The 24,424-nt window shown below is 42.0% G+C and overlaps 3 protein-coding genes across 3 annotated transcripts; 2 read left to right on the top strand and 1 right to left on the bottom strand.

Annotated features, from left to right (window-relative positions):
* Window positions 1–2,426: 2,426 nt before the first annotated feature.
* Window positions 2,427–6,628, top strand: LOC109484443 (cation channel sperm-associated protein subunit beta-like). Its single transcript, XM_019787693.1, has 8 exons — window positions 2,427–2,503; window positions 2,875–3,018; window positions 3,275–3,344; window positions 3,907–4,053; window positions 4,554–4,649; window positions 5,138–5,304; window positions 5,562–5,640; window positions 6,490–6,628. Exons 1-8 carry the CDS (start codon window positions 2,432–2,434, stop codon window positions 6,561–6,563), a joined length of 849 nt encoding a protein of 282 aa, XP_019643252.1. The 5' UTR covers window positions 2,427–2,431; the 3' UTR covers window positions 6,564–6,628.
* A 1,054-nt stretch (window positions 6,629–7,682) lies between these two features.
* On the bottom strand, window positions 7,683–9,391 carry LOC109484441. Its single transcript, XM_019787690.1, has 3 exons — window positions 9,235–9,391; window positions 8,543–8,795; window positions 7,683–8,080 (listed from the first exon to the last, which is right to left on the bottom strand). Exons 1-3 carry the CDS (start codon window positions 9,376–9,378, stop codon window positions 7,683–7,685), a joined length of 795 nt encoding a protein of 264 aa, XP_019643249.1. The 5' UTR covers window positions 9,379–9,391.
* Window positions 9,392–11,446: 2,055 nt separating this feature from the next.
* LOC109484442 (cation channel sperm-associated protein subunit beta-like) lies at window positions 11,447–23,228 on the top strand. The gene is given in 16 exon segments (XM_019787692.1): window positions 11,447–11,464; window positions 12,902–13,039; window positions 13,480–13,627; window positions 15,337–15,485; window positions 15,881–16,044; window positions 16,495–16,634; window positions 16,849–16,902; window positions 17,087–17,289; window positions 18,180–18,387; window positions 19,078–19,227; window positions 19,815–19,960; window positions 20,381–20,578; window positions 21,085–21,195; window positions 21,603–21,818; window positions 22,232–22,438; window positions 23,019–23,228. Coding segments are annotated over 16 exon segments (2,460 nt in total).
* Window positions 23,229–24,424: the final 1,196 nt, after the last annotated feature.

The following is a 24,424-nucleotide window of genomic DNA, read 5'->3' as shown; positions in this document are numbered from 1 at the left end:
GGAGTTGGTCCGCTAGACAGTACATTTTGCCGCCTCACGACGCCTGGTAGAGGCTAGGTTAGTGGTAGGTTAGTGGGTAACAATCTTTGAAATCGCTTCAAACCTTTCGACTGATCAGAGTTTAAGGTTCACTTAGAAAATTCCCCGGTGGTTGTATAAACCTAAAAATTTTCGCCGGCCATCCCGAACACCTCGGCAACACCAGTTAATTAAACTGAAGAACTGTTAGTTATCGGATAAATATCCCGGTAGCATACAATTGCTGGATAACAACATTCCTTCTAATCTTAACAGGAAGGAAGGGGCGGGCGTTCTAAACTCCTTTTTGTGTCCAGCATCGTTATTTATCCAGAACCATGCCTCGATAGTCCACGCGTATCCAGAACCGTGCTTTATCCAGAACCATGCTCAGACACGGATCTGGATAGTCCACGCGTATTCAGGATACGTTCTTGGATACGCGAAGACTATCCAAAACCCTATTAAACCCATTCAGGCATAGAACTAGACAGGTACGGTTTTGGATACAATACTCCGAATCCCCTACCTAGACAGGGTGCCAGACTGTTTTTCCAGGGCCTACACAGGACAATTTCTCGGCTCCAGGGCCAACATGCCCCCATGGAAATTTTCCCCTCAGTTAGGCCCTGATCCACAGGCTAATAACTCTGGGCCTAGTGTGTTATGGGTCTGGCAACCCCTAGAAGGCTATTCTACGTTACAGATGTTTTGTTATAGCCTTTACCAGGCACCGTGGACCGCTGGAAAAATAGTAGAAATTGGCCGAAATAAAGGGATAGTATACCAGAGAACGTGAATTGGATCTTCTATGGCCCGGGATCTTCTATGGTATACTATCCCTTTATTTCGGCCAATTTCTACTATTTTTCCAGCGATCCGCGGTGCCTGGTAGAGGCTAGTTTTGTTAGCCTCTAGTGCAGGTGTGCTGCTGGCCAAAAACAATCCTAGGGTAACTATAGCGGTCACCAAGGACGCCACACAAAGACTTTAGTCCCCAACAACTTCCCAATTGCGATCAGGCTTGTTGACCAAATTTCTGCCGCACCAGGCTCCGCGCAAGGTCCAAACTTTCAACAGGTTCATTCGATGGTCAATATTTACCCGCCATTATAGATGTTTTAACCGCGTTGGTACACACACGGGCTGCATGGGCGGGTTTAATGCAATTCTTGTTAAATGGTTGGTAGTGGATAAATTCTATCCTACCAGGCTTCGGGAGGCGGCTGGAAAGAGTAGAAACTGGCCAAATAGAGAGATAACATGCCAGGGGAGTTGGTCCACTAGAACAAACTTTGCCGCACCCGAACTGTGCTCTCTAGCGGACAAACTCAGCTGGTATGTTATCTCTCTATTTGGCTATATAAATTCAGATGGAGAACACAATGGGCCTTTCTACGGGAGTACGGATTGTAAAATCCGGCAAAAAAAAAGAGATTATAACTGGCCAGGAGAGTTTATTCGCGGGAAATTTATACTTTTCCCTACTGCACGGGGAAATTAACTCTACGGTGGCTCAATTATGTCTTTAACGACCCAAAATCTTGACAGTGTATATGAAATATATTTACTTTTACAGTTTTACTGCATTCATGCCACAACTTGCAGTACTTACGGTGTCCGGAGGTGGCGCTTTTTCGTTGTACCAGCATGTTGACCACCCCTGTGAAACTGAGTGTGTTCTTCCAAAATGGCGCGGGTATTTTGACTTTTTCATTGTGAGTCTTACAATAATTGTGCCTGTATCTAACCATGAGGATAGCTACCGTCTTCATTTTCGCTTTCCTGTACGCTTCATGTTTACTAGATGGAGTTGCGGCAACTAACGGTAAGAAACTACTGGCAAAGTAGACGTTTAATAGACATAAAGTATAATACCGTGCGCATTTTTTGTGGGGAGGGGGTAGCCGTGGCGACTCTTGATTCGTAATGCAATGTAAGCCCGAATCAAGAGTCGCCACGGCTAGCACAACTGTGTTGCTCGATGCATAATCATTTTGCAAAGTTTCTGTTACGCATTCATGTTCCCAGAAGGTACAACATGAGTTAGTTAAATAAGTACAGAAAGATCTAGGCATGTGGATGTAGCACTACATGTCTGGTAATTCTGTACTCTGGTGACAAAGAATGTAACAATGGAACATCAACAAATTATGTTGTATCTCTTCAGGCTCATTACATGGTGTCTATATAAGTTAGCTTGCAGCATTTGATGTAAATCCCGACCAAGAATTATGGAGCAGAGTATCTACAACTGCTATACATTGTGCTGCGAATTTTTAAAAAAAATGCAAAAAGAATGTGAAATACCATTCAATTTAAAAGTGTGTTTTTTTAAATTTTTTTTATTTGATTTTATCCAATAATGGGAGTGTTTTTTTGTTTGTATTATCCAGCTGACTACAGATTTGTGATGTGGACAGATGAGACCTTAGATGCCAACACTACAGTCTCCAACACACTCTTTGCTCAGGGAGAAAACATGGTGATCCTATACTCCTCACATTAGTATATACTGTAGTGGTAACTAAACAATTTCTAAACTGCAAGTATTACATTTAGGTACAACTTCTTCAAAGCTCCTTTTAGTCACATCTAATTTCTTATGACCAAGCTCCAGAAGGCTGGTGGTTGGGAAGAGTAGAAGTAGAACTCGAAATTGGCCAAGTAGGCATAGTTGGTCCACTAAAAGACTGCTTCTGAGTGGCAAACTACATGTACATACACTTCAGCTAAGCAGATCTAGAGTTTAGTCCGCTTCCAGTTGTTGCCACTAGGCTAACCAGACTGGATTCAACTTTCAAGGCTACTATTGCTTATGCTAGATCCTGATTTGTGTGTGACACTTTGTTTTAGACCATGTATTGCTGGCTGATCGACCCAGCTGTTGACACCCCAGAGAAGAGACAGTCTCTGTTTAACACACACTCAGCTCTGGGCCAGACTCCTGCCCTCACTGTATACAACAGGACATGGAGTCAGACTTTCCACTTTCCAGCTGTAAGTTGCTGTTGTTGTCCTTGTTTAATGTCTAATATCTTGCCAGACGTGGTCTCTTGGTGCTAGTTTGCACTTGGTTCAGTTCAGAGTCAACTTGTCTCTCTAGGTATTTAAACTCTTGGTGCCATGTGCTTGCATGCATACTCTCGATGTACCGGGAGAGGGCTAGGTACATCTGTTTGTTCACTGTTTTAAGAAGGCTCATTCTGGCTAAGGTGATGAGATAACATTAACTTTGTTTCTTAATCCACATTAGACAAACCAGTCCAACTCAACTGTCATGTCTTGGGAGCTGACAATCCCCACAACAGAGTTCAGTCACCAAGGTAGGTCAAAAATTTTATACTGAGCTTCTAAGTTCTATTCACATTTTCTTGGATGAAAAAGAAGTAAGAAAGTATTAATGAAACATTCGGTATAAGCCTCTATTTTGTCTCAAACCATTGAACAAGTTTGCATTTTTCGATTGTTTCAGACAAAACCCCAACAGAACAGTGGAGAGTGTCGGTATCCATGGACCAAGGAGAATTTCTCACTCAGGGTTCTCTGCTACATCTACAGAGAGGTGGGTGGGTTGCTGTAAACATTTTTAATTCGTAGAAGGAAAACATATTACTCTGTCTCTTCTTCAATGGTCACAAAAGAACACAAAAGGTCAATGACCTGGACCAGAGGGCTGTCACCATGGTAACTGGTGATGTAACAGACACCCCAAAAAAACAACAACTCTGTGTCTTACTTTACAGTATAGTGTCACGTGCATTAAAATTTTTCATCTTTAGCAAATGTTTACTCATTTAAAAATACACCATACAAATGTTTACTCATCTTCACTCACTCATTCATGCATCCATCTATTCATATATTCACCCCTTCCTCTCCCCACAGAGCCCATCCTACACTGGTTGCTAGGCGACCGTCTCCCAGCCCCACCCGTCCTGTGGGAGGGGGACACAGAACAGCTGGTCATCACTAAGAGCCCCTGTTCTCCTGATGTGGCCGTTCTGGGAGTGGCAGAAAATAACACATCCACTGGTATCAATATGTACATTTTGTCAATAAACCGTGTTTGATTGATTGATTGATTGATTGATTGATTGATTGATTGATTGCGCCAAAAAGCAGTTACTCAAGCAACTAGATATGATTTTGAAAACAGTCAGGTAGCATCCACTACCTTTCGTCAGTGACTGAGAGACCAGAGGAGAAATGCAGGTTTATAAGCACAAACTCTTGATTGATATGCAAATAAAGTGAAGACAATATTTCGAGAGTCGAAAAGGGAACAAAAGTCAGACAAGTCAAGACAAGATAATGCTCCTGATTGATTGATTGATTGATCAATTGATCGATTTGATTGAACATCTACTCATACAACAAGGAAAACTGATGTTAGAACGGATAGTGAGTCTGTGTGTGTGAGGCTGTGAGTTTCTCCAATGATAATTTCTTAATCCTTTTAGTCAACAAACCTGCTCGGCTGTAAATGTGAAAGTGCGAAAGAATTTGCCTTCAATTTTTTTTCCCTTTTTCAGGAGTCGTGTTAGCTGTGACGTACCACCGCTTCGAGGATAATTATACCACATGGTTCAACATAACACAGAACCCCAGTCTCTGTAACATCTCTACAGGTCAGTTACTTCTCAAGGCTTGAATTACTACCTGCATATGCACCTTAGTGCAAGTAAAATTATAGGTTAGTTAATCTCAAGGCTGGAAATCTCACCTGCATTCTGAGCCTTTTATTTCAGTTTGAGGAAGACTGAAAAAAGGAAGAAGGCACCTTCACAATAACCATTTCAGCACCAAGGACAGATACCATTATGAAATTATTTTTGGTTTCACCTTCTTCCTTTCCAACTTCTGCAGTAACAACAAAATCCACATGAAATCTATAGCCACTGAATCTGTATCTGTATCAGTATAGCCGGTATAACCACCCTTCGGCGTAACACACCAGCTATATGGTCAAGCTTATGGTATATGGTCAAGCTTATGGTGTATGGTCAAGAATAACAATGGTCAAGCTTTGCTTTTAAAGATTTAAAATCAAAGCTATATGTTCTTTACCAATCAGAACCTTTGATACAAGAACGATCTTTTCCAACTTCTGTTTCAGACTGTTCTTCGCTGCGATTGGTCGATATGATGCTGACCAATCATCACCTGCTTCTCCTGACCAACCAGGGCCTGTTTGTAAGCAGGGACCTGATTGGCTGGGACAGTCTTGCCCAGGTTCGGTTCCTCAGTACACCCATCAACAGTCTTATGTCAGCCGACTTCCAGGTAGATATTACTGTCTTAAACTCTTTCATATAACTGCAAAGTCATTTGATTTCACTGTATGTAGATATCTGTATCTGTATAGCCAGTATTACTGCCCTTCGACGTAACACCAGCTTCACGTTACACCTAACCCTTGAACACTTTAAAGCAAAGTCAATGATCTCAGAATTTGTCTGGGAGCCAGAGGTAGACATGGGGACCTATTTTAGACACCTTTCAACTCTCATATTCAGTGGTCTGTTTGTACATGTTTCCAGGCAGGTAATGTGAGCAGGACCAACACCCGACTCTGGAACACACCTGAGTGTGAGTCTGTCACACCTGGACACACACCTGGTAAGGCATTCTCACCTGAGAAGTATTTAAGTATACTACCTAGAACACCAGAATGTAGGCAGAATATACTATGGCTGAAACTACCTATACCATAATATTCTGTGCAGAACACTTGGACAGAATGTCTCATTTAAGATCGTGTTCACATATTTAAAGATGACATCCCGTCTATAGTTTGCAAATGTTGTGTCCTAAAAGATATCGTCTGCAGCAGGCCATATTCTGATGCAACATTAACTAAACTTCCAAGCGAAAGCAGTTTTGCATGGGTGCAGTACATTCCGCCAACATGCTACTAAGAGCACACCTTGTCATTTTAGCATTCTGCTATTTGTAAATGTACAAGACTTGATTTAGGCTCTGATATTAGAATAGGAAATCAGAAAAGATATTAAACAAGTTTTCAAGTGCAGGATTCTGTTTTTGCTTCCAGCTGATCATGTGATCATTACCCATCAGCCTCCAGTAGGGTCAGAGGTCAGGTTGGCTAGTTGAGGATATGTTCCCAAAAGTTCACTGTTCCTGCAAATGGAGCATTTCTTAAAGGAAATAATATTTGCCACATTTTTGTTCCTGGTAGCTGAAATTTAGAAGATGTTTCTGATGTTTTGTGCTACACTGGTTGACCAATATTCATACAAATGTTGCAAGACACAATAATACAATTCATTCATTCATTCATTCATTCATTCATTCAGTACTAATCCTTCTTCAGCAATTACTGGTATATGCATATACTTGTATATTCTAGAGAATGGTTTTTGATGAAACAACAGAATTTTGATAACCCAAGAAATATGAAGTCCCTTTAAGTTAGTTCTTAAAATGACAGAATGGTTTTATTTCCAGACCAACAGCAGCAGTTACTACAGCACAGCTCCCTACATGACATGGCAGACCCTGTCACCCCCGGGGACAGCTGACAGTGGTACAGTCCTGGCTGCTGCTTACGACATACAGAAGGACTACTTTGTCATCCTCAAACAAACTCAGGTCAGATGTGATGAAACTTTCTATCATTCTTCATTGTCAAGCAAATGTTTGTGACAATCAGTAGTGACGGTCACTGATATAGAAGATCTGAATACAGTAGTCAGTGGTATTTTTCAAACTTTATTTCATCAAACAAAATCACAGGCAAAGAATGCAATGTTGTATGAAAAACCAATATGGTACTTAAAATTTCTCTAATTTTGAACAAAAAGTGAGTTGTCAAACAGGGACATTTTTATTGGCAACTTATTTGGAACTTTAACCACACACACCAAAGTGCCTAAATTGTCTTGAAATGTCAGAAATCACGGCGTATGTCTAAGCTTAATGATTTTTATGAGGAATACATCAATTAAGGCTATAGCCATTAGTGCTAATTTACTTTTCCTGCATAGCAGCTTTCGTCAGTGTATGAGACCTTTTACCAATCATCTTAAACTATCTAAATCTATTTAAGACAAAGAAACCTTGCAGTCAGATTTACTAAGAATAAAAGCACCATACTATGGGCTTGTCTGTACATTTCCAAACCTCTACAACACCATAAACATGCTGAACAAATTCATAAACCTTTAAAATTAGAGCTCTTTGCATACCTCTAAACCTGAACAACACCATCAACTTTTTTTGTCAAATAGAGTTCTCTGTTAGTACTACAGTTACGTAACAGTAACATCTCAGTCCACTTCATGTTCATCTGACTTGTCGGAGTGGGATCCATCACAGGAGCTGCTCACATCGATGTACAGCTCACTCCTCTTGTGCTTCTTCTCCGCTGTCATCTTCATCAATTCCTTTTCCCAGCGCGGATGTAGCTAAAATTTAGAAAATGTCTCTGACAGTTTTGTGCTGCGTGAGTTCTGTATCTGTTTCTGTATAGCCGGTATAACCACCCTTCGGCATAACACACCAGCTTTACAGCTGGCAGCTGGCTACATTACACCAAACGACTTGTTACACCTAAGCCTTGAACATCTATACAACTCTAAACTATCTAATGATAATGCCCCTATAGCTACTGTTCTTGGTGACATAGTACATTGTACATCTCAGTCGACTTCATCAGACTTGTCAGAGTGGGATCCATCGCAGGAGCTGCTCACATCAATGTACAGCTCACTCCTCTTGTGCTTCTTCTCCGCTGCGATGCTCCCACCGTCATCTACATCAAACTCGTCCCAGCGTGGATGCGGGATGACCGGAATCTTCTCCTCTTCATCCGCATCTTCCGCATCGTCCTCCATCGCTTTCTCAAAGTCCCACTCGTATTTATCCGAGTCGTCTGACTCCACGATCTTCAGAGGGTTGTCCACAGGCTTTCTTGACTTCTTCCTCTTGGGTTTGGTGGTGATGACGTCTTCTGTAGATTCCTTGCTGGTTTGAGTGCCATTAGTGAGTGACGACAGTGGTTTGTGTGTATCGTAGTTGTCAGCTGTGGATGGCTTTGCTGTGTATGGGAAGTTAAGAGACTCACTGTTGACCTGTTGTGCTGACTCTTTGCTGGTTGTAGTACCGTTAGTGAGAGTTGGCTGTGGATTATACGGATTGTCGTCATCCGTAGCAATATATGGCTTGGCTGTGTCTGAAGAAGAAGAAGAATTGAACTTTATTTGCTTTTGCCTCATATGGGCCATGGCAACAAATATACATACAATCATACAGTCATACAATAGATAAAGAAATCAAACAAAAGTTTAAAGTTATAAGTCAGCTAATAGAATGAATCAACTAAATAACATAGAAGAAAATGTAACTGAAATCAAATTCGAATTAAGGTCTCAATCAAAAGGAATGTAACTTCTAAACACTCAGTTGGTCTCTCCCCATAACATAAGGATCAAACTAAGAATAATCAACTCAAAATTAAAAAAAATGGGGAGAGTACTAGTATAAACGGCTTTGTGCTTACATGTGTCTGGGAAGTTTAGAGACGACGTTGTTCTGTTCAAGTCCAGATTCTGTAGGTTGAGGCTGAGTAGGGACGTTGCCGGGCTGTTGGAGAGAGAGGAGCGGTCGTCTTCTTCGTCATGGTCAAGGTCGTATGTGTGCACAAGGTCGCTCTTGGGGAGGAAGGTCTCGGAGAAGGTCAGGTCGTCCACGCGCTGGTTCAGGACCGCGATGTGGCCGCGGTGTTCCGTAAGCTCACGGCGCAGCTCGGCGTTCTGGGGGAAGGATAGAGAATTTGCCCACAATGCAAAAGATATCAAACACATCTTATAAGGACTAATATTACGGTAGTGTCTATTGTTTAGTTCATATCTGATTTACACTCAAGATTGCATAGTATATATTATGACTTCATAATAATATGAATGAATTATTGAATGAAAGACCTCTATTGTACATAAAGTATGCTCTTACAAGCTAAGTACAGGTCACGGCAATAAAGTTCTCATTGTTTTATTACACAATGAGACAAGCCTAGTATCTTTTCCTTCCTCAGTATACTAGTATGTACAGGTTCAACTTCTTCTTGCTTCTTAATTAAAAGACAGTGCTGTAACTGAAAGAACAGAATAGCTGATACAATAATGATAATTTAGTCAAACACAGAACATGTGACCAACAGATATCAAAATTTCCCAAGCTGTGACCTCTGACCTTTTTCTGTAGTTCGTTGAAGCTGCCCCCCTCCTCAGCCCCGATGAGGTCGGCCATGCTGCGCTTCAGCCCTGCCAGTCTGACTATCCGGCTCTGCAGGCGCGCCTCCAGGTCCGCCATGGCCAGCCGTGTCTCATTCGGCATGGTTATGTTAGTACTGGCTGGGGAAGAATAAAAATAAATTAGCACAGGTGTTATTATCAGCCATGCTGCGCTTCAGACCTGCCAGTCTGACTATCCTGCTCTGCAGGCGCGCCTCCAGGTCCGCCATGGCCAGCCGCATCTCGTTCGGCATGGTGACTGGGGAAAAAAACGACAAATTTTCCTAACTGTTCAACTGTCAAGGAAAAGCTCACTGAGTGTGTGTGTTATCTACAAAGACTGGAGTTGTACTGTGAGTTCAAAATTTGGGGCAGTCCAATTTATTGTGTTGCAGATTACAGCTAAAAACTTTTTTCATAGCAAGATGGAGCTTTGGTATTAACAAAGTCAGTCAAAAAGTTAACTATAGATTACGGCACACAGAATGCAACTAGGAGAGTCTAGAGACCACCATTTGTGCATGAACCATCACAGTTCAATGACGTACACATCGTGTACCTTCATATCCATCCAGCAATGTTGAAGGTACATGTACATTCATTGAAATGTGGTGGTGACAAGTGATTGTTTTCACAAAACACAAATTAGTTATTGAATTACAGCTGTAACCAAATATATGATATTACCAATTTCTACTTTCTAATTTGGCATACATGCTATACAATTATGGAATTAAGGACACTGTTTTTTCTGAGTTTTCTTGGTCTAGATATGGATACAATGATTCTTCTGTCCAATTAACAAAGCCATATCACCTCACTTGCAATGGCCAATGTGTTTAAAGAAACAGAATCTGATAAGAGTTGAGCTTTAACTGTAACATTGAGGTTATATTACATTGAAGTCTAGACTGCCTTCTTGTGCACAACTACTTAACTACATAATAGGACACAATAAGAATTAGGAACAATAGTCAGAGCAGCCAAAGTGTCCCCCCATATAGACGGGCAACTGTGATAGGTTAAACCCCTTCCAACCACTTGTAAACAACCCCCATTGTGAAACATATAGGTTGCCCATTAACTGATGGGGTTCCATGTTTTGGTTTCGACCAACCGGATGGCCCGACACAAAGGTCGTGTGTCGTTTGGTACATGTTTATCTCCTATAGGTCACGGGGTCACGCTGGTGTGGATTTCAGCTAGGGAGATATAGGCCTTACTGACGCTGGGTAAAATGGAGAAAAAGCCTTCATCTGTATTTCAAGTTTCTGGAAGAAATGTGTCTCACTGATTCTTAAGGTCTAAAATTCAGCTGGATATTAATTTATTATAGCATCCATCAAAAGTTACTTTTAGTAGCAGCATGCATACATGTACATGTACTAAAGACTGCAAGACTTGAAGGCCACTCAGTTTTACTTTTTGATCCTAATTAATTAAACACATACAGCTATTATGTACTTCAACCTGCATCTGACTCTTCTGGACCAGACTTCTGAAGTCTAGAATCTTAAGAGGCATTCCTTTTCCTGATTCCTACTTAGTTTAAGAAGTCTCAAAGTGTCAACAGCTTTTATGATTCTTTTTGTGGCCCTGTATTTTCCATCATAGCGTATATCCATTAAATGAGGCAATCAGAGATGGCAGACTTCAAGCAGACAAAAACACCAGCACTGCAGTGGCAAGGCTGCAAGGATGCAAAATGTAGTTCCCAGCAAGACATTTTCAACAGTCAGGCCTTTGCAACTTGTAAATGTACGCAGCTTAAGAAGTCACCCACCTGTGCCATAGTTTACAGTTCTGCTAGAATGCATGGTTACTTAAACCTATACACACACACACATACACACACATGCATACACACACACACACCAAGAGTAACATAATTCTGCTTACCTCTAAACACTTGCCAACGGGTCCTTCAAGTTTAAAATCAGCCTTATCAAGCTCCCACTTCTTTTTCCCTGCTACCTGTAGTAAGAGCACTTTCCGAGTGAGGACCACACAACTTTAGAAAGCGTGGCTGGGTCACTGGTGTACATAGATATCTGTGGGTACAACAATGGTGCCACTGAGGTGTCAGGTTAAAGGGCGGGGATGGGGGTTACCGGGATGGTGGTTTACTGTTTCATGGATTGTTGAAAGCCGCTCAGGAGTGAAGCCACTGAATGAAAGCGTGACATAAAGTAAACAACATTATCAGGTCCAACCTTTTAGAGAGTGCACCAATGCTAGTACTCTCCAAGCAGAGGTTGTGGGGGAATGATCATTAGCTTTTTATATATATGGCCGTTTTTTTGTTGCTACCCACCCGTCGGTGGCTGGTGACCTTCTCTCAGCTAATAGAGACTGCCTGGCCAATTTGATACTGTCTTTGTGCCACCAAAAGGGATCTGCTTGGAGATTACAATGCTAGCACTGTTTGGATGGTGTTATATATACTAAGACAAAACTGAGTGGATAAAAGTGTTAAAGGATGACTTTCATCGTCTACATGTAGGAGGATTGTGTGTCTTAAGTGTAAATGAACAAGTGATGAACAAAGCATCATTTATCACTAACTGACTGATTGTAATACCTTTTACATTAAACTTTCGGTCTGACGTAGGGTATGTGATGGTTTCTTAACCTCTTAACAAAGACCTTTGAAAAAATTCTAATGTTTGAATAAAAACCCTCCCTGCTGCTGACTTGATTCTTCCTTTATAGCATTTAAAAGGTGCAGCTTCTGTATCTGTGTAGCCGGTATAACCGCCCCTTGGCATAGACACACCAGCTTTGCAGGCACGTGGCACAGCAGCAGCTAGCTATTATGCTACATAACACTGTACAACTTGTTACACCTAACCTTTGAACATAATATATATAATTTATGTTTATTGATTTATCGTAAAAAATCTCAAGTACATGGCAGCGCCGCCAAGGGCGCTGATTTGCATACTTGCGTTAGTTCTAGGAAAAAACAATCATCATACATCCTGAGCACTGCTATGGTCTGAAAGACTGAAAAGGTCATGGGGTGAAGTCTGACTGCGTTGTTGCATTTATTCCCCTACAGGAAGGCCTGAGAGTGAGTGTGGTGTACAGGAGGGGGTCAGCTGTAACCCCCTGCTGAGTTACCACCCAGCTTCACCCCCTCAGCTCCACCCCCTCAGCTCCACCCCCTGAAACGGTCACAAAATACATATGGTTAAGGGGGTGAAGTCTGCCATCTCAGACTGCCTTGTTGTGGTAATTCCCTACAGGAAGGCCCGAGAGTGAGTGTGGTGTCCCGTACAGGAGGGGGTCAGTTGTACCCCCCTGCTGAGTTACCCCCCAGCTTCACCCCCTCAGCTTCACCCCCTAAACTTCACCCCCTCTGGACTGGCCTTCCATTCTGTCAGAATGATTGTCATATACATCCTCAGTACTCTGCTATTGTCTGGAAGACTGAAAGGGTTACAGGTAAAATCTGCTGATAATCTCCAAGCAGATCCTACGGTGGCAGTACCCATTGGCCAGAAGAGTGTCCTTTGGTGGCTAATGGACACTCCTCTGGCCAATGGATACTGCCACCGTAGGATCTGCTTGGAGATTTTTAAGTCTGCCATCTATGACTGCGTCGTTGCATTTGTTCCCAACAGGAAGGCCCAAGAGTGACAGTGGTGTCCCGTACAGGAGGGGGTCAGCTGTACCCCCCTGCAGAGTTACCCCCCAGCTTCACCCCCTCTGGACTGGTCTTCCATCCTGTCAACCACTTCCTCTATGCCTACGGATCACAAGTAGGGGTCATCTTAGAAGCTAAGAATGAATTTTTATGGATGGAAGATCATATTACATGTATAATTAAAAGAGTAATGTTGTAAATATTTTTCATTCAAGCTTATAATGTTAAATCCTGCCATAGTGATACCGGATAAATTTTCTGAAAAGTAAGACATTTCAGATACATTTGTACTGTCTAGTAGCATCCACTACCAGTATCTTCAATCAGTGACTGAGATACTGTTGTTATAAATGGGTATGTTACTGTGTGGTGGAGTGTATTTGAATGTACAATGTACCTGTATAGCTGGAATTACTGCGCTTTGGCGCAACACAGCAGCTTCACAGGCATGCAGCAACTGGCTATTTTACACGTACACTGAACAACTTTCAGTATATACAATGTACATAAAATATTACCTAGTCAGCGGTAACACCATCTCTGTCCTTTCCCCAGGTGTTTGTGTCCTTAGACGGGGGAAGTTCCTTCAGCTGCATCCTCAGCCTCAGGACTGGCCAGTCGGTGACCACCTTCGCTGCCGATGTGCATGATGAGGCTGTTGCCATGGTTACTAACGATGGAGCCATGTTCTATGGAACTGCAGGTAATAAATCAAATTGAACTTTATTGACACAAGTACAGCGACTTTCATAAGGTCTGAAACTACATGTAGATATACAGACAAATACGTACTAGGTATAACGAAATTAACCTACGTATAAAACAATAGATGGGTCAACTTATACTACTTGTTCTAAGGTCTAAACATTCTTTGATATATTTACCTATTTGTACTCAGTACAAAATATGTTGAACCGATTTACATGTGGGCAAAAACCTGAGGGTATTTAAACTACAAACGCACACCTGTGCACAAAAACTGTGTTCATCAAATTTTTCCTGCATGTAAATCGGCTTGCTTTAATTTGACGCATGTCAAGGACGTACCTTTAGATCATATGCCAGCACTTGAAGGAACATACGATATGGAAGGATATAATCTTAAAGGATGCATAAAAAATTGGTCACACTGTTCGAAATCATATTCATACTGTACATTAGATATGAAGATCAGAAATTCAGCTAAATAGTATTGAAACATATTTAGTATTATTAGACAAGTCTACTACAACTATAAAATTACAAAGATTAATTCCTGACATTTTCAGTGACATCCGTAACTCTTCTTCACTTAAATGAACTTACAGGGCATTCATAGTTAACTGTGAGTTTGTTTTTCTTCCAACTGAAGGTATTCCCAGGATGTCAGAAGTACTCCAGGCGGAGGTACCAGGTACCGCAGTCCTGGTGGACAACACTGGACAGTGGTACCAGGTCAGGGTCAACAGCAGTACTGGTTAACTGTGAGTTTGTTTTTTTCCCAGGTATTCCCCGGATGTCAGAAGTACTAAAAGCGGAGGTACCAGGTACCGCAGTCCTGGTAGACAACACTGGCCAGTGGTACCAGGTCAGAGTCAACAGTAGTACTGGTTAACTGTGTGTTTGTTTTTTTCCTCAGGTATTCCCAGGATGTCTGAAGTACTCCAAGCAGAGGTACCAGGTACCGCAGTCCTGGTGGACAACACTGGCCAGTGGTACCAGGTCAGGGAAACAGTAGTACTGGTTAACTGTGAGTTTGTTTTTTGCCTTAGGTATTCCCCGGATGTCAGAAGTACTACAGGCAGAGGTACCAGGTACCGCAGTCCTGGTGGACAACACGGGCCAGTGGTACCAGGTCAGGGGGAACAGCAGTACTGGTTAACTGTGAGTTTGTGTTATTCCCCAGGTATTCCCCGGATGTCAGAAGTACTCCAAGCGGAGGTACCAGGTACCGTAGTCCTGATGGACAACACTGGACACTGGTACCAGGTCAGGGGGAACAGCAGTACTGGTTAACTGTGAGTTTGTTTTTCAGGTATTCCCCGGATGTCAGAAGTACTGCATGCGGAGGTACCAGGTACTGCAGTCCTGGTGGACAACACAGGCCAGTGGTACCAGGTCAGAGCCAACAGTAGTACTGGTTAACTGTGAGTTTGTTTTTCCTTAGGTATTCCACGGATGTCAGAAGTACTCCAAGCAGAGGTACCAGGTACCACAGTCCTGGTGGACAACATTGGTCAGTGGTACCAGGTCAGAGTCAACAGTAGTACTGGTTAACTGTGAGTTTGTTTTTCCTTAGGTATTCCACGGATGTCAGAAGTACTCCAAGCAGAGGTACCAGGTACCACAGTCCTGGTGGACAACATTGGTCAGTGGTACCAGGTCAGGGGAAACAGTAGTACTGGTTAACTGTGAGTTTGTGTTATTCCCCAGGTATTCCCCGGATGTCAGAAGTACTCCATGCGGAGATACCAGGTACCGCAGTCCTGGTGGACAACACAGGCCAGTGGTACCATGTCAGGGGGAACAGCAGTACTACTGGGGTACATGCGGAGGTGGTGGACATCACAGCAGGGATACAGGTAAGGGGAAATATCATATTTTATATTCAAAATCAACAGAACCTGCTGGAGAGCAGCAATCAGGCCAGGGCAACATTCCACGTCCAACCCTCGAGCAACGGGGACCACGAGACATTAAACTGATAGTGAGTGAGTGAGTGAGAACTTTCTTTTCTCCCAGGGTTGACCCTTAATAAAATAGTCTACGACTAGTTGGGCAGCCCTGGTTGTAGTAAGCCAAAATCATATCCAGTTGCTTGAGTAAATGTTTTTTGGCGTATATTATTACCTGTCTAACCTTCACCGACGTATCAATGATGAAAAAGGTTTAATAATATTTGATGATTAGGATTTTATTCCTCAGAAAATTTGTGTAGTTTGTTTAATTTGAGAATGGCATCTATTTTAAATTACAGAGTGCAGACACATCGTTTGTGCGACCCCTGATCCCCCAGTTCCTGTCAGCTGACACCATTGTGTTCCACGAGCACCAGCAGCTGCAACGTCCGTGGGAGACCGCAGGGGATGGTCTCACCTCAGGGTTCTCCCAGCTTCATGTGGGACAGAAACTTCAACTCAGGTACTAGTATTTCAGAGCAGGAGTCATTTTATAGGTTCACACCAGGACCACAGAATTTTGTTTCTTCTTTTTTCTTTGGTTCTTAAACATATCCCAGCAAAAGATTCATGAAGAGGCAAAGATGAAAACATGCCAGGAGAAAAATTTGTCTCTGACTGTGACACTACCTGATACTGTGTGTCCCCTCAAACTTTAGAGTTTTCTAGACATATATATATTAGATAATAATAAGTGTTGATCTTCTGTTTCTGGATCTGTATAGAAATATGTGAGCTGACAAGCAAGTTTTATTAGTGTGGTCTAAACCTGCAAGTATTTACTGCGACACCTTAAGTAAGATAAATTTTTTACAGACAACACTACCTTTTGAGGGAATATGACTTGTAAAAGAAAACTTTAAGCAACTTTAAGTTAGTAATCCGTGTTTTATATTTTTTGTCTGTCCCCCAGCACATCAGGCTCAGCACTGATCACCCAGGTGACAACAGAGCACAGAATGGACAACTACACTGCCTGGGCACGGGCGCATGTCTTCAAACCTTTTCAGTTCGAGAGACTATCTGAGAGCCCAGCTCAGGCATACAGTGTGGGTGAGTCAGTTTATATGATAAATTATATATCTATTGACTGTAATTAAGGTTTTGCCTTGTACAGAAAGTTTCCATGATTTGTCAAATTTTGTTTGATTTAATAAATTGATTGAATTGATTGAGAAATTATGTTCCTTGATGTGATCAATGACAAATTTGTCTAGCAAAAACATTTGTCCACACACATATGATAGTAACCCTTGTTCTGTTTCAGAGGTTGCCTGTGAGAGTAACGGAAAGTCTCTCCTAACCCTACAGAATGTAGGAGGTATGTTATATTTTGTTGCAAAGTTCTGATGAATAAAAGACATGTACACTTGATTTTTATTAGGATTGCCACACTGCAATACACCATGCATTGAGCACAAGCCAATATGGTATAGAGCACCACACACTGACAAAAACATTAGAACGGCCAGTTTGTTTATTTGTTTGTTTGTTTGTTTCCCCAGGCTCCACGGGTTGGCTGTTCTCCGACATAGGGAAGTCGTTGGTTGTTGCCACCGGCAACAACCACCTGTTGACGGAGCTGGTTACCACGACGACGGCCCGAGCTGACCCCGTGATGACCTGTAAGGGCGTGACCCTCCCAGCAGGCCTGTGGCAGCTGTATGACTTCAGCAGTTACACAGAACATGCTACTGTGTACGACCAGGTAATACTAGTCACTCTTGTTTGAAGTTAAAACTTAAGATCCAACACAAAGAAGTTCTCTCACCTAGAGCTTTCAACCAGTCACTCTGGTCTTCCTCAGTAGACTAACCCAGTGAAGCTTGCCATATGGCTTCATTGAAGTGTGACGTCACCACTGGGTCAAAAGTGTCTGGTAGACAATGTCGGCCCCCGTCACGGTTAAGTAAAGTACGTACTGAGGTCCGTGGTCTACTGACAAAGACCAGAGTGGTACGACCAGGTACTCCCTCTTCCTGTCCTCCTACTCAGTCACACAGTTACTGAGAACATGCTACAGTGTATGACCAGGTACTAACAGTCTTAATTACATTTCACCCATAGTATACATGTAGTATGGGTGAAATGTATTGTTTTCTCTCATGTTTCTTCTTCTTCTTCTGCCATTTCGTCAAATGGATTCAGTTTTGGGCCAAATGATAGTCTCCAAGCAAACACAGGGTGGCATGGAATGTATGGGGAATGTGGAAATTTGGAATTTGGAGGAAGAACGGGTGAAATGTGCTGCATTTGCTCCTGAGGGAATATTGGCCTTCCTAGTGTTATATTCAATTCTTGATTTCACTTTTTGGTCACAAGTTACTTAAGAGCTTGTTTTAAAAAAATCTGCATTTTTAAGTATAATAGTATAAAGTAAATTTTATGTGAATTCTTGGCATAATGTTTGGCATAATGTTTTAAACATCTACCAAATCTACTGAAAAGCATTAGGATTGTATGGACAATATTTGCATTTGGAAAATATGTTTGGCAAATATCAACAGAATGCAGTGAATATTTAGTAAGAATGCATTAAGAATGCAAGATGCGATTCAATGCCAGTTGCTGATATTTGATATACTTTATCCATCCCAGGCTCTGACAATCAGCTCAACAACAGCGACTGTGACTTCAGGGCACTTCGAGTTCGCCCCCTATCACGTTGGGCTGGTACTGCAGGTATCCTCAGGGTCTGCCACAGTCACAGCTGTCAGTAGTGTGACCCAGGTCACCTTACAGGTCCACACTGGCTCCCTAGATGGGTCATACTCTGCAGGGGAGTGGAGCCTACAAGAAGTCTCAGGTAGATACAGATTTTTTTTCATCATCATCATCCACTGCGTTCTGCATCTACAGTCGTATGGAAGTGTCCTGTAGCCGCATTCAGTCTTTCTTCATCTCTTTCCACCATATCCTCTGCCTCGCGAGCTCTCTAAGCTCCTTGAGTTTCTTTTCTGTTGTGGCAGAGCCTAGCCCTCGGCACTTCAGGTCTCCCTTCAGTATTCAGGTTGATACAATACAAGGTTTTTTCTTATTTCCTCTTTAACAAGAAGTAGTTTTACACCTGTTTTCTAGACACAAATATGTGTCACTCTTTGCTTAACTCTGTTTTGCAATGATGCCTACATGTAGATTGAGAATAGGATTCTTAAGGTCTTCTAATCATAGGTGTTTTTTCCTATGATCATGCCATTTAGAAAATCAAATCTAACTTCTAAGATGTTTCCTTAGGAATGAGTCATAGAAAGCAGGCTCTTTTAAACATTTGATACCACTGACTATTACATAACATTACATAAAGTCATTCATTCATTCATAACATATAACGTTACAGTGTTCTCCAAAGTATTTGTAGAAGTAATGTCTGAAATTGTAAGCCATTATTGTGAACTTAATATACTTCCCAGAGGTTCGGAATCTCAGATTTGAACTTTATATACGGTACTTCCCAGACATTTGGAATCTCAGATTTCTTGTTTACCTAAATCGCCAGGACAACAGGCCGTCCGTAAGTGGAACATCACCGAGGACGAGTGTCGCCATGTGATGAACGTTCAGGACGACCTCGTGACCCACAGTCTGAGATACATGGACGTCAGAGAGGACGTCAGGCTGGCAGCAAATGCAACCATCGCTGAGAATGGTAAAGGCATTTTCCTTCTGGCACTCAATTATTTACATGCTACAATGTTTCAAAAGTGCCAAACAATTCTCACCAAGTTATGTCGATGAAGGTTAGACATCCAGGTAATGAGATATACAAGAAAATGCTATGGTCTGTGAGGGGATGCTAAATAAAATGTCTGACAGTTTTCAAAATCTATCCAGTTCACATGTTCCTTGTGAATGTGAAGTGTTGATGAATAAATTTATGATACCTGATTGGATGTTTATAAGAGTTTGATATCAAAAAGCTTCTATTACATGTTTCAACTCTTATTTTTTTTCTATTTAAAGTTTTGCATGACTCAAAAAAGTTTTTTTTAAAGTTAAAAAAAGGATTTGGGCATTGTTGTGTTAGTCGTAAGGAAAGAAGATGAAAGAAACACTGTATATGGTATCTAGATCTGTCCTTGGTGCTGAAAGCGCTATTGTGAATGGTGCTAAATAAGGTTAATGTGTACTACTAAGCTCCTTCCTTTCTTCTTTTCATTAGACCTCAATATAGATCCTTGTGGTACAACAGCAATGTGACACCAATCTAAACCTGAATTCTCCCCTTCCCTGCAGCCCCAGAGGTGCCCAGTGAGCGCGCCCTGCTGGTGGTGACCTTCGGTAACCCCTTCGTGTTCCAGAAGATAGAGACTGATGCATTCTGGGACACCTCCGGGTACCACCACTTGAGGCTGCATGTTGTGGATGATCTCTTCAAACAGGTAAATGTGTGTGTAGGTGTGTGTGTACATGTATATGTGTGTGTTGGTGTGTGTGTATGTGTGTATGTGCGCATATGTGTTCATGTGTGTGTCTGCATGTTTATTTGTATGTGTGTCTTTGTATGTTTGTACAAATGTATATGTATGTCTGTGTGTGTGTGTGTGTGTGTATGTGTGTGTGTGTGTGTCTGTATATGGATGTGTCTTCATAATTGTATGTGTGTGTGTGTCTGCATGTTTCTTCATTCATGCATGTGTGTCTGTGTATGTGTGTATGTTTGTATGTCTGTGTGTATTTCTGCAGTCCTGTTTCTACTGTTTCTATGTATTTTCTTACCATCAGAAGTAACATCACAATGTACCGAAGGGGTTGAAGTCTGCCATCCCTCATTGCTTTTTTCCTCCATTGTACACCCCCAGGGCCATTCCTCGGTGACCCTGTACATCCCCATGGCCTCCCTGTTGTGCCCTCTGACCTCTCACACCGTGACCCTGCGGTGTCAGTGCCCGCCGGACAAGCACCTGCGCTTTGTGTACCAGAACCAGTTCACGGACGACGAGTTTCTACACGGACAACCTGTGGACAAGGATGGGAGGGACCTGCTGCAGAATTTAGAGGTGAATGTTATATCTTTGTTTACCTTAACAGAAGGAGAACTTGCTTTTGCAATGTTTTTGCTCTGTTTATCCTTCTTTTTCTTCTTCAAGCACATAAGGTTAATGACCTGGACCAGACGTCTGTGACCATGGTACCTTGTGCTGTAACAGACCCTGTGGTGTTGGGTTACATTATGCAGCAAGTTGCAGGGCAGAGGGGCTGGTCACTATTATGTATTAATGTGTTTAAGTGAGAATAAACAGAGCAGTGGACCATGTGAAGGTAAACATTATGCATAACCCAGCCTTAACAGGGATTATTTTTCCTGGCATTTCTAGAAATGACCATGTTTCTGTCTACTAAAGTTGCAAGTTTTGCTGGTCTAAAACACTGGATTGCATGTTATTTTCCATCCTGTTTGTTATTTCTCATTACCTGGATGTCTAACCTTCATCGACTTAGCCGTACTTCATTGCAAAATAAGCTTTAATCAAACACAAGGAATAGAGGCAATTTTATTTTCCAGGTGAACTACCGTCCGCCCTCCAGTATGGGAGTGGGAATCCCCCTGTCCAACAACATCTACAACGCAGACCCCAGTCAGGACAGACCCAACGACTTCTACCAAGTATCACAGGTCAGAAAAATATCCAGTTTATTTAATAAGCAGTAGAATTTTATCGTTTTACAACCATTATATTAATCCCTCTTGACAAGCTGCAATCATCCATACTCAGTATCGGTACTTTTTGTCGTTGGATCAAACTAACACATGAATGACTGCTGGTTTCAGATAGAACATGTCTCAGATAGAACATGTTCTCTCAAGTTGGGACTGTCATGGCAACTGTTCAAAAACATGGTAAACATTTTTTCTGAGGTCTGCCTAGATCTACGAAGTACAAAATAAGTAGAATTTTATGTATTGTCAGCAATATATATCCATTTTTTATATTCAACCTAATTTCTTCAAACTACATGTGTGCTATACGCTATTATTGAATGTAACAGAAAAATGACTATTTGATTGTCATTCCTGTACAGGACACAGGCCAGTTTAAGCAGTGCTTAGGCAAGTCCACGAGCGCGGAGTGCGGCTGTACAGAACAAATGAAGCTTTCGTCGCAAGAAGAGTTCTCAGACTGCATCGACCGTGCTCACCGGATGTTGTACCCGGCGGTGCTGCCAGTCCAACTTCAGGTGGTGCAACCGGGCGTGGAGACTGTTGAACTGGACCAGCCTTATGTTGTAGTGATAGAGGTAGGTACAATTACATTGGACAACATTGTCCATGGTACCACTGTACATAAAGGCTGCTTTTCTTTTTTTTTCCCCACAAGCAATATGTGAGTGGAATCAACTGCCAGGCCAAGTTGTGCAGGCCATGACAGTTAAGGCTTTTAAGGCCAAACTGGCAGTCGACCTTCCATAGCCGCGTACCGTTCCCCCATCAATAATACCCCACGTAGGGGATATTTAAGTAGAAGAAAAAGAACTTCAAGGTAAAGTACAGAGATTGTTGAACTAGACCAGCCCTAACTAGTAATCATTTTCACCTGAGTGTAAAGGTGCCTTTCCTAAGGGCACTAGGCGGGATTCAAACCCAAGACCTCTTGGTTATGAGCCCAACACTGCCGTTATGCCACATGATCCCACAAACAATCTCCCTGCAGGAGGTGAACAGTCGTTCAGACTACGTGCCTGACTCAGTGGTAACCCCCTCACTGGCCCGTCTCCGTGGCGATGAACGGCTGAACCACACGCTGATGTTCTACAGCCCTCGCAAACTCTCTGTCCTCATGACGGGCGCCCGGCTGTTCCACTTCAGGGTGTCCGTACTGGAGGGCTTCTCCTACTGTAACCTCAATGCTGAGTTTATGGTGAGACATCTCCGAACAGCTAAGTTTTTTGTTCACAACCATAGTTAAGTTTTGCAGAATCAGATGTGGCTTCTTCAGTGGCTGAGGATTAATTGCCCAAATGCATTAAGTTCGTTGTTATATACTTTTACAGATTAGGCCACACAGATTTTATTCTATGGATGACATCCTCTGAAGAACCCTAAATTAGAGCGTGCAGGCGAATAAGAAAATAAGCCAGAAAAATTTTTTGCTAAACCACAGGAATAAAAAGCTGGTATTGTGAATATACCATTATAGTATAGCGACTATCATGACAAGCCGGCACACACATGTTGGCCTTTTGCGGCATTCTTGAGTTGGAACTGTACTGGGTTCTTGAGTTGCGGCAGCCTGGGCGCCCTCCGCAATAGTTACTGCCGGCTCCCTACTGTCAATAGCTACATGTACCATGGACTACGGAGGATGGCACCCAGGCCAGAGCATCAGAGGAGGGGATTTTTTTTTTTCTTGAGAACAGGTGAAAATGAATGTCTGTGCGGATGTCATCCATAAAAGCAAATCAGCATGACCTTATGCTGATTCTGTCTTTCCCCCTCAGGTCTATGTGGACCGGCCTCCCATAGCCTACCCATCGGAGTACATCATGCGTGGAGGCATCAGCATCATGATAGGCATGATCCTGTTCCTGGTGTACCTGTACTACCTGCACACTCACCACACACCCTTCACCATTAAATCTACGTCACAACATGCACATCACAAAAGGGATAGGAGAGCGACCATGGCGGACAGTGACAGTGATGAGTAGAGTATCAAGATTGTCAGCATATACATGAGTTTTATGCTGGGTTCTAGCTTGTTAGTTAAATGCATGACTATGCTCAAGAGTTTGTTGTCAGAAAAGTTCAAAATGTTGATAGGCCGTGCTTGTGCTATTTGAACTACTTAATGTTCAAATATGAAATAGTCGAAATCCAATACATGTGTAGAACCATGTTTGAAAATGTTTATAATTATACAGTAGGGAATAAAGACAGATTATTAACATGAAGAATGTAGTCTACAATCTGGTACATTTTGTACCTTGGCAGGTCTGTGAGGTGTGGTTATGACAAAGGAGGGCTTAGGGCATTACAAAATGTATGTTGGGGGGGGGGGCAAGGTGTTTTAATTTTGCACATTGCTTTAAAACATTTCACAACAGTTGCTCTTCCAGGATTTTGAGGTGCTTCCTTGCCTATTCCACAACCTCCCGTAGCTCTGGCTTTGCAATATCCTCTGGAAGGATGGGTAGAGAAAGGCACAGGTGAGATTGTAATACTTACAGAATATCGTTGAACAGATACATACATTTGACACAAAACTACATTGTGTGTGTGAATGTTCCCTTTATTCAGAAGCAAGTAAAGAGCGAATTCGAACACCAATACATAAAAAACAGAACAATCTAGCAGTTGGAAATTGAACAGGCCTTTGCAACATAATCACAACAAGCTTTTCAGTCAAAAAGCTTCTGAAATCATTAGGAAAATTAGATCAAATTTTTCCCACAGACAACAATTTCAATTTAAAAATATATAGATTTGTGAGTCAAGAAAAAAAACGGCATTTCAATTTTGAAATTACGCATATAAGATAAATCACCTTGCTTAGACCTGTATGAAATAATGTACATTGTACTATGTACTTCTATGGGATGGTTAAGCGTCCATGCCCCCCATAAGATGGTACAATTCATTGTCTAAAATTGTACTTGTTGATCTGTGAATCATAATAATATAGTAAATGAATCCCAGTGTTAGAAACATTGATACACCAAACTACACTACACCAGTTTTCACCCCACACCCTGTTTGTATGTTAGTTACTAAACCATCCTATCCTATAAGGCACATGTGTTGTGAATATTTGAGAAGGAACATAATGTTTTACATGAAGGAAATAACCTTAACACTTGGGAGAAAAAAGGCAAATGCCTACTAGTAGACAGCCCGAACAAGCATG

Source organism: Branchiostoma belcheri, unplaced genomic scaffold (genome assembly GCF_001625305.1).
Source record: "Branchiostoma belcheri isolate BF01 breed outbred unplaced genomic scaffold, Haploidv18h27 scaffold7, whole genome shotgun sequence".
Classification (NCBI taxonomy): domain Eukaryota; kingdom Metazoa; phylum Chordata; class Leptocardii; order Amphioxiformes; family Branchiostomatidae; genus Branchiostoma; species Branchiostoma belcheri.
This window is presented reverse-complemented; position numbering and strand designations above follow the sequence as displayed.

Excerpts from the sequence above, each read along its gene's own strand:
- LOC109484443 (XM_019787693.1), top strand. The coding sequence starts at position 2,432 with ATGTGGACAGATGAGACCTTAGATGCCAACACTACAGTCTCCAACACA. Across the intron at positions 4,650-5,137 it reads TCTCTGTAACATCTCTACAG|ACTGTTCTTCGCTGCGATTG; the intron begins GTCAGTTACTTC and ends CTTCTGTTTCAG. Across the intron at positions 5,305-5,561 it reads TTATGTCAGCCGACTTCCAG|GCAGGTAATGTGAGCAGGAC; the intron begins GTAGATATTACT and ends ACATGTTTCCAG.
- LOC109484441 (XM_019787690.1), bottom strand. The coding sequence starts at position 9,378 with ATGCCGAATGAGACACGGCTGGCCATGGCGGACCTGGAGGCGCGCCTG. Across the intron at positions 8,796-9,234 it reads TCAACGAACTACAGAAAAAG|AACGCCGAGCTGCGCCGTGA; the intron begins GTCAGAGGTCAC and ends TCCTTCCCCCAG. Across the intron at positions 8,081-8,542 it reads TCTAAACTTCCCAGACACAT|CAAAGCCATCCACAGCTGAC; the intron begins GTAAGCACAAAG and ends TCCCATACACAG.